The sequence below is a fragment of the Dromaius novaehollandiae genome, chromosome 10 (assembly GCF_036370855.1).
Source record: "Dromaius novaehollandiae isolate bDroNov1 chromosome 10, bDroNov1.hap1, whole genome shotgun sequence".
NCBI classification, from domain to species: domain Eukaryota; kingdom Metazoa; phylum Chordata; class Aves; order Casuariiformes; family Dromaiidae; genus Dromaius; species Dromaius novaehollandiae.
In genome coordinates this window covers 21595823-21610440 of record NC_088107.1, presented here as the reverse complement: position 1 = coordinate 21610440, position 14618 = coordinate 21595823, and the positions used below count along the sequence as shown (strand labels likewise).

The window sequence follows — 14618 nt, the reverse complement described above, 5'->3', positions numbered from 1 at the left end:
CCTTTAACTTTGTGATTCATTGCTGTTTCTCTTGCTGAAATGCCAGACTTAACCCTGACCAGACTTTTGCTCTGCCAGAAACAATAGCAGGTATTGTGTTAAGTTCATCTACCCCTGTCACTTTCCCCTGTAGCTGCCTTCAAGGCTCCCTGCAGAATGTTTTTATTCAAGTCAGTTCATCTTTGACCATTATATCTGTCTTCTTCATTAGCTCTTCATTTTTAGATTATATTTTTCTTTGTTCTTCTTTTTGACAGTGATTACGTCTTTGTGGGCCAGTGGACTAGAAACGGTCTCTGGCAATATGACGACAGGTGCTATTTAATTTAAATATTACTTTCACATTGTAGTGTACCAGCAATTTTATCATTTTCTCCACAGTAGGAGCTGAGAGTTGCTGGAGAACAAAAAAAAAAAAATTCTGAAAATGAGCATACAGAGACATTACTTCATTTAACAACCCAATAAATTATTGCAGGACATATTCAGATACATAATAAATTAAATTATTTCAGGGCAGCTGGCTTCTGTGTGCCACTTTCCACATTTGTTCCATCTGTTCATGTGTCAGTAACAGTCCTAACATATGTTAACTTTTTTTAAAATGCAAAATGACTGGTGCTGGATCCAGAACACCTGTATGTTTATGCCTCATCCTTTTGTCTCCTCCTCTTTCCCCTCTCTAAAATGCCACAAATGTGAAGTATCAAAAGAGATAGGGTTTGAAGGCTGTCGTCCATCTTCTTACTATAAAGATTCCTTCTGCTAGTAACAACTGAGAGTGGGATTGTCACTTTAAAACAGTCTCATGACAAACAGTTATCAGTGGTATCTGTATGTATGCTAAGTATATTAGTGCAAGAAAGCAAAGAAGGTCCTTCACTACTACTTGTTACAGAAGCCAGTGTGTTACCTTATTAAAAGCGTGGAATAATTCAGGTTGGAAAGGAGATCTCTAGTCCAGCCTCCTGCTGAAGGCAAGGTCAGCTGTGAGGTCAGACCAGGCTGTTCAGGGTGTTGTTCAGGGCTTTCTCCAGGCTGGTCTCAAAAACCTCCAAGGGCAGAGACCGCACAGCCTCCCTGGGCAACCTGTGCCAGGGCTTCATTGCCCTAGGGAACAAGTTTTTCCTTCCATCCTGTCTGAACCCCTTTTGTTGCAGTTTGTGTTTGTCGTCTCTCCTCCTCCTGCCACGCATCTCTGTGAAGAGCCTGGCTCTGCCCTGACGCCCTCCACATAGGTGGTGGAAGGCTGCTGTGCCCTTTCCTCCCAAGCCATCTCTCTGGGCTGAAGAAATCCAGTTGCCTCGGCCTCCCCTCACAGGGCAAGTGCTCCAGCCCCTGACTGTCTTGTGACGCTTCGCTGAGCTCCAGCTGCTAAAGCTCCAGTCTTTCTGGTACTGGGGGACCCAAACCCGGACACAGTGTTCCAGACAGGGCCTAATGAGTGCTGAGCAGAGGGGGACAGTCACTTCCCTTGCTGCACAGCTGCAGTCCTGTTCATGCAGCTCAGGATGCTGGTGGCCACCTTTGCTGCCAGGGTTCACATGCAGAGACCCGCTGAGACCCCCAGGACCCAGCAGAGCTGCCCCCAGCCGCTCAGTCCCTAGCTTGTAGTGTTGTAAGGGGTTATTCCTTTCCAAGGGCAGGACTCCACATTTGCACTTTTGATCAATATCATAAGGCTCCTGATGGCTCATCCTCTAGCCTGTCTAGGTTCTCCTGAAAGGCAGCTTTGCCCTCAAGCATGTTGGCTTTTTCCTCCAGTTAGGTGTCATCTACAAGCTAGATGAGAGTGCTTATTCCAGCTTTTCTCTGCCAGCTGACATTTGGGAATAAAAAAATTGCTACACCTGAGAGCAAAATATTTCCTTTTAACAGTCCAAGACTGGGCATAGTATCCTGGAATAATTCACAATTCAGTGTGAAGAAGCACTACAGTGAGGAACAGACACATGTTCTCTCTCTTAAATAATGATTTCTTTTAATGCTGTCTGAATAGTGTAGATTATATTTTGAAAGATTAAGCTAAACAAAGGTTGGGGTCTGCAGTACCTGATATCACAGTCCCACTTGCCCTGAAAAACAGCTACTGAATTTACTGGAAATGAGAAGGATTGTTGACTAACAATAGAGATTATTGGAAATTTTGTCTAAAAAAGGATTACCGTTTCTCACAGAAAAATCTGGTAGTGCAAGATTTTCATAGTTGTCACTTGTTCTTTCTGAATACTGGTTTTCAGAAGTGACAGTGAGCTTCTTCCAAGGAGAAGTGCCTTACATATTTTAGAGGATTATCTATAGAAAACCAATCTATTATTTATATCAGCATTATGTATAGATTATAGTTATATCATGCTGCTATACATACAAGTGTATTATGTTATATACGTTATATACCTTGTTAATAAAACGGTTATCACTGATGTGTTCTGCATGTGTATAATAGGAAATTAACTATATTAGAAAAAAATCTAGTACGTACAACTAATTTAAACTCATATTAAAATATATATGTCACTTGACTGTTTTCCCACTTAAAAGATTTGTGCATAGCTAATGTAAACCTAAAAGCAGCTAGTAGCTGGAGTCAACTCCTAAAGTACTCCCATATTAAGACTACAGCAGATATAGATCAGAGTACAGTAGTTTAAGCATTATTGCTATGCTTCTGAAGGGATTTTATTGGCCAAAATAGAGGAGGAAAAAAAGATGTTCTTTTACAGTCACAAGCAGCTTACCTCCCTTTTGATCTTCTTGCACTCAGATCACAAACCTCACAATAAGGATTCTATATTGAAAGAAAAACAGTATTGTGTGCAACTCATGAGACTAGGAATTGGTGAACTTTTGAGCTTTCTGATGATGGCAGTAGTGGGATACAGCTCTCATTAACAGGGCAAGCTGCTGCAGGGTCTTTCACAGCTGTGCTGTGGCCGCTTTGAGGAAAAAAAACCAAACCACTCAAACATACTCTGAACTTTGTAGAAAACTTACATGAATCCAATGTCTGCCTGAGTTATTACTTAATTATTGTTAGGTCCTACCTGCAAAGCCTTTGACAATTTGGCTCGTTCATGGAAGTATGTTAGAGAAGTGGAAAGACAGGGACAGTGGCAATCACTGTTTCCACTGGAGACTCCCTTCTTCCTTCTATGCACTTCCTCATAAAGTACAAAATGAGCTACCCGATTAGGACAATTATCTCTCCTCTTTCAAGCAGTTTGAGGTGCATTTTTGAGGTGCACTCTAATGTTGATGGAAGACTACTATCTGCTTGATAGATAACAGGGACATATCTCAAAGCTTACTAGTGGATAGGCCAATTCCTGAAAATACTATCTTCTGTTTTTTCAGTACACAAATATTTAGGTTCTGTATGGAGACAGAATGAGATTTTACTTCTTTTGGTCTTAAAAAAAAAAAGTTAGGAATTCATAATGCAACAAAAGCCAATTGTTGAACAAAGCTGTTATGTGCAACCTAATCTGAATGAGCAACAGCGTATTTTTGAAATAATCACGTAACTGAAGTGATCTTATTTTGGGGGGAGAGCTTATGTGGACATTAATTAAGACTGTTCAGATAGCAAAGAACCACAAAATAAAAACAAATATTTGTTCAGTGCATTCTTTTTATCTGCCTGTCTCATTAAAACTTCCAATAATCATCTTTTGGAGATGCTGCGTCTCATGGATGCTTAGAATAGCTGGCCATTAGAAGTACACAAGAAATAAGTGACAGAGAGGATTCACTGTTGAAGGTACATGGGGAGTGATGCACATGGGTTCTTTTAAAGATAAATCTAATGAGTCTTTTGTTCAGAAAACTTTTCCCAGCCTCCAATACAGCCATCTAGTTAGCATGTATTTCTGCTAAAGAACTGAACCCATCGCCTACCTTCAGTGCAGTTTTGTGTCTCAGGGAGTCCTCGATCTGCCGAAAAGTCCACTAGCAGTTCCCACAATCAAAAAAAAAAAAATTCTTTCCCCTAATGTTGAAGTGCCCAAGAAGCACTAAAGTGTATGAATTTTCCCGTGTGGCTCACTTTAACCTATGGTTTCTCTACCACAGAGCAGTAACCTTTATTTCCATCATACTGGCGGCATTCAGCAGAATACATAGATATCCGTAGAGTTCATGCTTCATAGGCCCAGTTCAGCAAAGTACTTGAACACACTGTTAACTTAGTGATTTAAATAGGAATAGGATATGGCTAATCCTAAACATGTGATTTAAATCCTTTTGCTGAACCTATGCCCCTGTTAACAGCTCCAGAATACAAAGATAAAGAAGCACAAAACTTTCAAGTAATTGAAGAGGCTGAAATAGTATCACTGCAGAGTACATAAATGACAATTTTAACGTACATACTGCAATCTTTAAAGCAATGTATTATTAATTTCAGTTCAGATGACAAAGATTTAGGAAAAAGGGTAAACAACAGAGGACCTTACCGAGACTGTGTTTGTTGACAATCAGCTATACTTTGGATAATATCTGAAATTCTTTCAAAGTAAGCTGACAGAGTAAAACAGTTATATTTTCAATTTCAGATTAAACTAGTCTCAAACTTGATACAGGAACTAATCTTTCAAACAGCTCCCAAGATAACGCAGCAAATATTTGAGCATGTATAGAATTGCATTCCTAAGTTCTGTGGGCATATATTACAACCATGTTTTAAAATAAGACATTGAGTATGGAAAATGTTGCGTAGATACACAAATGATCCCTTGTGTTGCAAGTGCCATTCAGTGTTCAGATGGAAACAAATTAGTATAACGTTTAGCAACAATTTATACTATAGACTTTCTTTTTCCTTCCAATGTATCAGCACATTTTTCTAATGAGGTAGAGTCCAGTTTATTCTTTTTAGGACTCTGATTTGTTATACATATTTAAACTTCTAATAAGAGTGAAACACTCCAGAGAAAAATGTTTACATATAAATACATGACTGCCTAATGATTTATGTACCAATCTTTAAAAAAAATTATGTTGTCAGCAACATCTCTTCTAAACATTATCTTTAACCCCAAATTGCAGTACTTATTATCAGAACTTAAACACAGAATAGAATTATGCATACACACATGCATCCCCTTGGATTGTTCTTAGGAAGTATTTGCCCTTCCCTTTTTGGAACACACACACCCAGCTTCCCTCCCGCCGGTACTTCTTTGAGTATGTGGGCAAATTAAAGTTTGGGGAAAAAAACCAAAGGTTGAACATACACCAGTAGCAGCACCAGAGAGATGGTGGGATACATAGCTGGCAACGAGATGAAGGAAACAAGATATGAAATCTCCTTTTGGCAGCAGCAAAATCCAATTATTTTGGCAGTTTAAGGGACCACAACCTAACTAAATCTGGTAAAGTCTGAAATTTAGGTTATATATCCTATTTATATACTATTATATATCTCTCCTATTCTGTTTTAAGAGCTATTAGATATTATGTAGTTTTGTGGCACATTCTGAAAAAAAGGGAAGGTAATTTTAAAAGGACTGTTTACTCTAATAAAATAGATCTTTTAATCAGTTTCTTGGCTGCAGCCTATTATTTCTATGATGCAGTTTATATAAATTGTATTACATGAATGTTCTGCATTCAACTCTGAATTGCAGTACTGGTAATTCTAGAAAAATATGCACCTGATTCTGTGAGTATAATGGGGTGTTACCCTAGTCCATACTTGGTTTCTGTATGTGTGTTTGCTGCAACCTCACCCACATTGCACTATATCATCCTGTAAATTTGAAGCTTCAGCAGTACATTGGAATCCAGATCTCAGCTGCTGAAAATATGCACCTCCAGGATGATTTATTTATTGAGGAGAAAACAAACAAAACCCCCAGGATTTTAATTCTGTATTGAATCACATTGGTTTGTTTCTTGGTGCCACATGCCATTTTAATTGTGCTTGGTTGTGTACACAAAGTAAGCAAAGCTGCGTATCTGTGCAACAGCCGAAGAGCAGGACAGCCTTAGGGTGGGGACCTTGCTGTTACAGCCTGGAATCGCAGGGAACTGCCATTTCAGATTTTCTTGTATGGACAGGACACAAAGAACTAGAGAAGCCATTTAAGGTCCCATGAAAAACAGAACGGTCTGCTTATACAGTAAGTACAAGTATTTAAATTTTTGAAATGGGCATCTACAGAAAGTTTCTTTTGTACTATTAAAGACTGAAGTGTAGGCAATTATTTCTAGTAAAGTCGATTAATTTTATTTGATCATTTGATGGTCAAAAGTCATTAAATTGAGAAGGAACTTTCAGATAGATGATACAGGGAGAACAAATACTCCATCCCTTTTTAAAGGTGAAAGAAATAAGGCTGCTTTTCCTGCTCTGCATTTCTCCATTTCTTCTAACATAGAACAGTTTGCCTAAATATTTTTAAGTTTATTTTTAAGTTTTAAAAACAGCGTGTACATTTTTAAATATAATTAAGAAATAAAAAAGCAAACATTGTTGAGTAAGAACCTGTTCAGTGTTCAGTGATCTATTTGCTTTAGTAAACCTTGGCTACACAACTGAATGCCATACAAGTAAACAAAAATATAGTGATGGTAGATAGTTATAGAGTTGGCCTCTCCACAGGATAAGTTTTTTTCTTTTAATCTCTGTCAAGTGAAGATTGATTTCTGTCCAGAGTTCCTATTTCGTATTTTAAAAATAATCATCCAAGTCTAGAACTTGCTGAGGTCTGTTAAGTTCTCTGGTAAGGCTAGATTACTAGTTTCACCTGACGTCCAGACATAAGAAACAATCAAGTGAAACACATGCTCTCTCCCAGAAATTATAAATCAGGAAGTTCTTATTTGCAAAATGCAAAAATTCTACCATCGAGATCTTACCTGAGTGTATAATTATGTCAGTCTGAGGACTGGCTCATTATATGCACTGATGTTCAAGGCTCAAATGACAATTTAATTAGCTAGCCAGAGATATAACGTAGATTTTCTAAAGCTTGACGTATTACAATTCTGAATATCCATGGCACAGTTTTTCAAGTTTTTCATCATTTGAACATGTCTTAGTGCAAATTTGTTTTTAATCTGTAGCAGTGCTCTTAAAGGTTCACTGAGCTTGACAGTACACTTGAATGTTTGCCATTAGCTGTGAATTAATGAAACCTACATGTAATGTAACAGTATATTGCTGTAGAAGTACAAGTGCCTTAAGAGCAATACTGAAAGATGCATTCATATACCTGTTTAGTCAGAACAGAGGTGGAGGAGGAAATCAAAAGGATTAATAAAGACATGCTAAATTTAAATGTTTGTCTTTAGGTGCTGTTTTAGAAGAATAGCCTCTGATACCAAGAATAAAAGTTGTTGTCAGAATAATATGCGAACAGGTAATTTCTTTCAAGTCTTTTTGCTCAGGGTGTGAGTGTGTGTCTGTGCACGCACGTGTGTGTGTAGAATTCATTAAAATTGCATTGATTTCAGCAGCTGTCACTGGGAACGTCACAGCTGCTCCACAGAGCCATCTTCACTTACTCGCCAACAAACTAGCGCTCACCAGTCAGTGCTACAAGTTCTCTGCGGAAGGCTTGCTTTGGTCAGTCCTAATATCTCAGCTTTTGGGATTGATTAGCATACAGTCCAAAGTTGCTTGTAAATCAGGAAGCATGAAGCAGCCCCTTTATCTCCTGTCAACATTACCCCTCTCCTTTTTTTGTTTTAGCAGACTTCAAGCTTAGGCAGCCTATAGTAGTTTAGCCTCTGGACAAGGCTAGACAGCTGAGTCAACATATGGATTATCAGGGCCAGTTTGGCTTCTCTGGGGGTTAAGGTGGTGTTGAACATTTGTTTGTTTGTTTTCCTTTTAAAGAAAGGACACTCAGGTGGCAAAAGTTTAACTGGGAACAGACAAGATAGTATAGGGGCAGGGTTTTGTGCTTGTTCTCAAAAAGAATACTTGAAAAATCAGGCTATTTAGAGGCTGCTATTACCTCTGCCAATTTTAACTATTCATAGTCTAAAGTTATCAGGAACAATTTTGTTTCATTCCCCAGGTTCTCCCTGCCATCAGCAAAAAAAATGTTAAAATAACTTTTTAATCTCTCATATAGAAGGGTATATCAAAATATAGATATACATGATGTAAAACAGCATTTCTACAGTGGTATTAATTAAAAAAAAAAGATATAACCTTTCAATTACCCATTGTCACTTCACTTGTTAAACTTTTCTATCTTGATTATACTAGTCAGTGTAGTATACATTTGACTTTCTAATCTAAAAATGCAATTGTATGCTTAAAGTGACTTATTAACTCATGAAAAAAAAGGTAACACATCCTCTCTAAATCAAATACAGATTTCCCTATCAAATAGGCCTAATAGAATCAAAATAAAAACAGAGATAGCAATTCTGGTTATATCAGCTTATCTTGGCAGCAGATTAGAGCACATACAACATAAGCTTTACTCTCAGGAGTCAGGATTCCCTGATGCTAATGCAATTGAGGTTTTCCTTGTATTGAACCCCTTCTGATACTCCATTATATTCTTCAGTGTCATTGACAATAAATTTAAAGGGATAAACTGTTGCTTTCATACACTCCTGCCTATAAATAGAGCTATTGCTTACATTTAAGTAAAGTAGGTATGGTTTATGGTACAGTAATAGTGTTGAATAATACCAAAACCCACTATTAATTAGTAATTAATAAGTTGCTTTTAGTGTTACAGCATCTTCAATTTTCTTTTTCTCCCCTCTTTCATAAGTGTACGGTCTACTTTATACTGTGTTACTTCAGTACTTGTAATAAGTAGTAGCACTGATTAATGCTTAGAATAGAATTACTGAAAAGCACAATCAGATAGGTGACGGGGCACCTGACCTACGAGAACATACAGAGGTTTCCTCAAATATCCCATTATTGGTAAAATTAATGTTATCACTTTTCCTTTAGGATTGGAAAGATGTCCACCTCTAGAAAGAAATAGCATGCAGCACAGAGAAATTGTCTGTAATTACAGTCTAAAGGGCTTTGAAGGCTTCCTATGAGCTTTTTCTTCTCTTTCTCACCTTTCCCTAACAGGCCTAAGCCAAAGTGCCCGAGGCATTTTGCAGAATAGAGAAATGTCTAGTTGGACTGCAGAGCTAGTCCTTAATATGCAAATCACATCAGAACTGAGAGAGAATCTTGCAGATTTCAGAACATTTGTGAGCATGTCTGAGGCATCTAGTTTTCTTTGATACTATACTGCTATTCCAGTATGAAACAGGGAGCCAGGCCTACTTCTGCATAAAGACGGAGAAAAGGTGTAGAACCATACAGCAGGAGTTCAGAGGGGTTAAGAAGTTCATGTTAATACTCATGAAAATTTCTCTGAAGGCTTTCCATGACCTGCCTAAAGGCATGTTTCTATGGGGCCTCCCACCGGCAGGCCCTTCCATCTGGTAGAATTTCAGCAACACTTAGCTCCCTCAGATGTTTAAGGGAATTGAGAGCAGGTCAGTGTTGAGAGACTTGCCATGTTTACCTTGTCTCTCTTGCTTCTTAAAATTGGATAAAAATCCTGATACCCTATGTATTCCATGTCCTCTCTTCATTTAATGAAGGACAAGGCCTTCAGTCTAATTACACTGTTACAGAAGTTTCATTGTATTTGAATAGACTAGAATTAAATAATTTATAGTTCTTATATTAAAAGCCTACTTGTTTTTTCTATTGCCATTTTATTCCTATTGAAAATATATTGTTACTCACGCAAAATAATTTTAAGAGACTTTTTATAGTGAACTTGCGGTAAATGATTTGCCAGTAGGCAAGCACGTAAAGCTTTAGAGTTAAAATAAATTTCCATGTAACTTTTAACAGGGAAGGGCTGAACAATTTTCTGTTGTGCCACATCCTGTGCCAGTGCACCAAGGTCAAATGTGAACAGTCTTCCCAGCCTTAATTCCACCCTCTAGTTCCCTTAATTTAACTGCACATGTGCAAAGAGGTCCAACTACCTTTTGAATCCTAGCACTTCAGCAACACGGACATGAAACTGAATTCCTATTGAACTCTGGTATAGCTGCCTTGGTCTTAAAGTGATAAAACTGACACTCCTATGTCAACATGCCATTGTGGAAATGCAAGAACGTATGAAATGACTGGGAGAGTGGAATGACTAGAGATGATCCAGTTGATAACAGGATGCACAACACATCTGTTGCACAGGGTTTAGAGCAGCTAAGCAGTCCAAGTATTATTAAAAGTGTGCTGCCTACTTTATGCACAGAGCCTATAGAAGCTCCCTCTCATGTAAGACATCTTATAGTCACACTTTCTCACATTACTTTAAGAATAAAGGGGAACACCAACTCTGTTTCCTGAGGAACAAATAAAAAGTGAAATTCTTAGTTTCTTTTAAACACTATTTTGTACAGAGCACGTCTTCTATACATAAATAGTGAGACAGCTGAATTCTTATTTTCAGAACTTCCAGAAGAAATAACAGCAAAAACAACACCTAAGGTGTGAGGTAACACATGATTCTCAGGCTTGTGATGTCAGAAGACTGTTCTATTTTTCTTTTGACTGAGGTAGTGTTTTAATAAAATTGAATATATATATTAAAAAAATCAGTTACTGACATATTAAACATACCATGAATATATGCAGTCCAACTTCCAAATTTAGACTGCTTTCTACGATAGTGAAATTTTGCATTTAGATATGCAATTTAAGCATAAAATGATCAACTGCTTTATGAATGCCAACATCGGTATCCTGGACTAGATGTTTTATTAGAATACCTTATTGGGTTTAACATTAACAGTTCATAGAAGCAGCATATAAAAAAACAACTTGTTGGAAATTACATTGTAACAGGCGGTTTTCTGCATCAGTGACACTTAACAGGCTAGGTTCTCAGCTGATTGGGACAAAACTGGTGGTGTCCAATTGGGCAATTATCCCATTCTTGATATGGCCTAAAGCACTCTCAGAATGCCCTGGTCCACAGCTGGGAATATCGTGGGATTATCTATACTGACTCTGGTTCTCTCACAGAAGCTAGCTAAGCTAAAGACAGTTTATGCCACAGGAACAGTACAAGCCAGACTTCATATAGGTAAGCATGTACTCAGTATGGTCTGTGGTCATGAAAGAAATAATGTAGTGGAGAATTCAAAAGTTCCTCTCATTGCAAATTAAATTGTTTACATTTATTCATATAACTTCAGTGCTTGATATCTGGTATGGTGGTACATCTGCAATCTTTTATTATACAGGCATGTAAAACAATTCTGTAAGATAGACAGTGCAATATGCTGCTGGTCTGGAAGGCAAGACTGATTCCTTTTTGTTCATAGGGTTTTTAGAAAGCACCCCTTTGTCGTCGTTCCCCCCTCTCCCCCCGAGTATAATTTAAGATTTCCTTTTATTGATGAAAGTATGCAAGTCTGTTTTTCTCTGTGTTTGTTTTGATTTTATATTGTAGATCATGAAGAACTTTGTGGCACCAGTTATGGATCTTTTTGCCTAAATGGAGGAATTTGTTATATGATTCCTACTGTATCCAGTCCATTCTGCAGGTCAGCAAAACTAGAATTTGTGTTTAAATATTCAACAGCAGCTGTTTAAAGACTATTTCTCCATTTTGCTTAAGAAGTTACTGTTAGAATATTATATGAAGAAATGCATATTACCTATGGCTGTCCCAGATTCATTGATTCATGCTAAGATTATTAATTTAGCTCACAGAGATGGCAATATGAGAAAAACAAACATGTATACTTGGGCAAAAGTGGCTGTTTGACAGATGTAACTGTACTCAGTTATGTATGCATTCAGGATGACATCTATATTTAGAGCCATATTTCCTCCCCTCATTACAGTACAGAAAGGAACAAAATACCCTTTGCCTCATGGAGAACAGACTGTAGCAAAGGCATTCAGGAAGGCAAACTACATCGCCTATTTTTCTTTTAGATGAATTATATTGCAAAAATTTTTTATAACAAAAATGGCATGAGCTGAACAAAATGAGAAGGCATGAATAGGAATATAATCTTTTCTTGGTGGGAGCGGGGGAAGACAACACACATAATTCAAGACTTAGTGTCCTCTGAATCTCACCGAGACACTCAGAGGGCAGCTTTAAAGTGACAACCAAAGTCTACTTGCTAAAGAAATATGAAGGCAGCCTATGCAGATACTTTTTACACCATTAGTTTATGGGACCATTTTCCCTTTTGGAGCCCATGTAGCACACTGGATAAAGAAATACTTCCTATCTTTTGCATGTGGATCCCTTCCATGCATAAATACAACCCTATTCTTTTATTCTATTATTTATAAAGACATAAGAAGATACCTGTTTAAGTTCTCATTTTTCTTGGTTTTGCATTTACTAATTTGGAATTATTGTTCATCAAGATAAGTTATGGTTAATGTGATGGATTTACTTAATATACTAAAAGACATTCAGAAATCTATCACATACATTCAAGGATACCACCTTTCTATTTCCTCGGCAACTTCTGTTCCTTTTTTATTTTCTCGTAATATCTTTCAACCTTGAGCTGTAACCTATGGTAATAGGATGAAACAGTTGAAGAAAAAAAATCTTTTAAGAAACTCCTAATTCAAGTAGATCTTTCTTGTGTTTTATTTGGGACAGCTCAATCTAAACTTGTGAACTCAAGCATGTAAACTCATACAGCTGATAAGGAGAGAAAAAACATTTTTGTGGTAAATGCTCATTTAAAGATATACACAGCACTTCACTACATCACTGTCATGAAGCGTGTTGTCTGATGTCATACAAAGAATTGTATCCAGAGAAGAGGACAAAACTTGGGAGTGCTTGATTATAATGATTTGTTCTAACTACTAGACCTCAAACTTGTACCCCAGGTACAAACTTTTACCTGTATGAGACCTCAAAAACTTTACATGATGTAAAATAAGGACTACACACATGCACAGAGCAAAACATGTTGAAAAATGCAGGGTTTTTTTAAGCAGGAGTTCCTTCTTGATATTGAAATGTTTGCTAGAAAATAGAATGTTTAGACTGAATAGCTTGAGTTATACCTTCCTCATTACACAGAGTAGTACTGGTTGAGAAAGGGTACTTACAAACTATATATTTAATGCAATAGCTATAAAGTAACAAATATTGAGAACATTCATTCTTTAGCAACACAAGCTAGTAAGCATAGACAATTTCCACTTTAAAAAGGGCTCTAAATGAAGTCACGTATAATTCAGGTGCTAGAGGATTTTATAATCTGCTGAAGCAGAAAAGTAATATCTTAAGAGCATCTCTGTTATACTCAGGCAATCTTATTGCATTTAAATTATCAAGTATTTTTCTTGTGTATCTAATGTTTGATTATGAACTTCTATGGATTTAAATAGAAGCATTCTATTTAAGAATGTCCTCATTCTAAGCATGTCCCTTAATCAGTCAGAGAAGAAGGCTAATTATAGATGAGAAAGGTTTTGTTTACACACAGATATCTTAGTAATCAGCAGTGATGTGAATAGAAACAACAGAAAAAATGCATCATTATTCAGCAGAATTAAGAAAAATGTTTGGTGCTTTAAAACTTCCTTAAGACTGGCATCATCATCACACACTTGCTCAAAGTTTTTAATACAGGTTACTGCTGGATCCCACCTAAAGCCTCCAAGTGTTGCTCAAATGATCACCTCCAGCCAACAGAAAAATTGGGTCAGAGTTTTAGAATCAAAGGCTGAATCATTGGAATTACAGCATTGAAATGGGACAAGAATAGACTAGTAAAGCTGTAAAAAACTTAAAACACATGTTTAAAGGTGTTGTGCTGAACATAGTGCAGAGTAGCTGATGCAACATCATTGGAAGTAATTGAAGAAATAGGGAAATTGCATCATTCTTTAGAAATGTATTTTTTGTAGCATACTACTGCATCAAGAGTCACTGTTTACTTTTAGACATTTCACAATTATTTTTACCCTTCAGAACTGGATGTATGATAGAGATTTAATAGAAACAGAATATTTGTTTACCATTTCTGCAGATTACCTTTTTAGCAGGTTTTAAATATAGCTGAGGTATGTTAAAGCATGAAGCTGCTCAGCTGCCATCTTCCCTTGTTCCTTTTCTAATACTGAGTTAATGTTCTCAGCAGCGAAAGATGCACCTGTCACCATATCCAAGGTGAGCTTCAAACACAGGAATGTTCAAATGTGCTAGATAAATAAACATGCAGCAGAACAGAGAAAGATGTAAAATCAGGTGCCTCAGGTGTATCATAAAACATGAGGCTGAAAGATGTTTGCCTCAGCATCTGATGTACAGCTGTCTCATAATCATTAGTTACTGGAATGCAGAATTAAGTTAAGATTGTTATTTGAGGGGAAGTTGATATTTCTGTTTTTGTCTTAACAAGACAGATTTTGAGAGCCTTCTTTCTGTATTTCAAAGATATGGGTGGCTTTTTTTTTTTTTTTTGCACTCAACATTTTCAAAGCTGAACACAGATAATGCTTACTCTAAGACGTATTGTCAGCCCTGATTTTACAAGCCATGAGAATATTTTAAGGTTGCTTATTATAGAAACTGATATAAAACTTGGGATATAGATGTTGGAGATAAAGCTAGATGATTTTTTAA

At 37.0% G+C, this 14618-nt stretch overlaps 1 protein-coding gene across 5 annotated transcripts in view; it reads left to right on the top strand.

The window, feature by feature from the left end:
• Positions 1-14618, top strand: part of NRG4 (neuregulin 4) — a 74398-nt gene that overhangs the window by 29019 nt on the left and 30761 nt on the right. For 2 of the 5 annotated variants that reach the window (XR_003260761.2, XM_026110194.2), the window contains exons 1-2: positions 10926-11084; positions 11454-11547. Coding sequence is in view for 4 of the 5 variants with exons in the window: in XM_026110194.2 (XP_025965979.2) it covers positions 10961-11084; positions 11454-11547 (218 nt within the window). In the remaining variant the exon portion in view is untranslated. Of the gene's footprint in view, positions 1-6060; positions 6123-7296; positions 7365-10920; positions 11085-11453; positions 11548-14618 lie in introns of those variants that run through there. The other 3 variants (XM_064517562.1, XM_064517561.1, XM_026110195.2) reach the window with 3 other exon arrangements.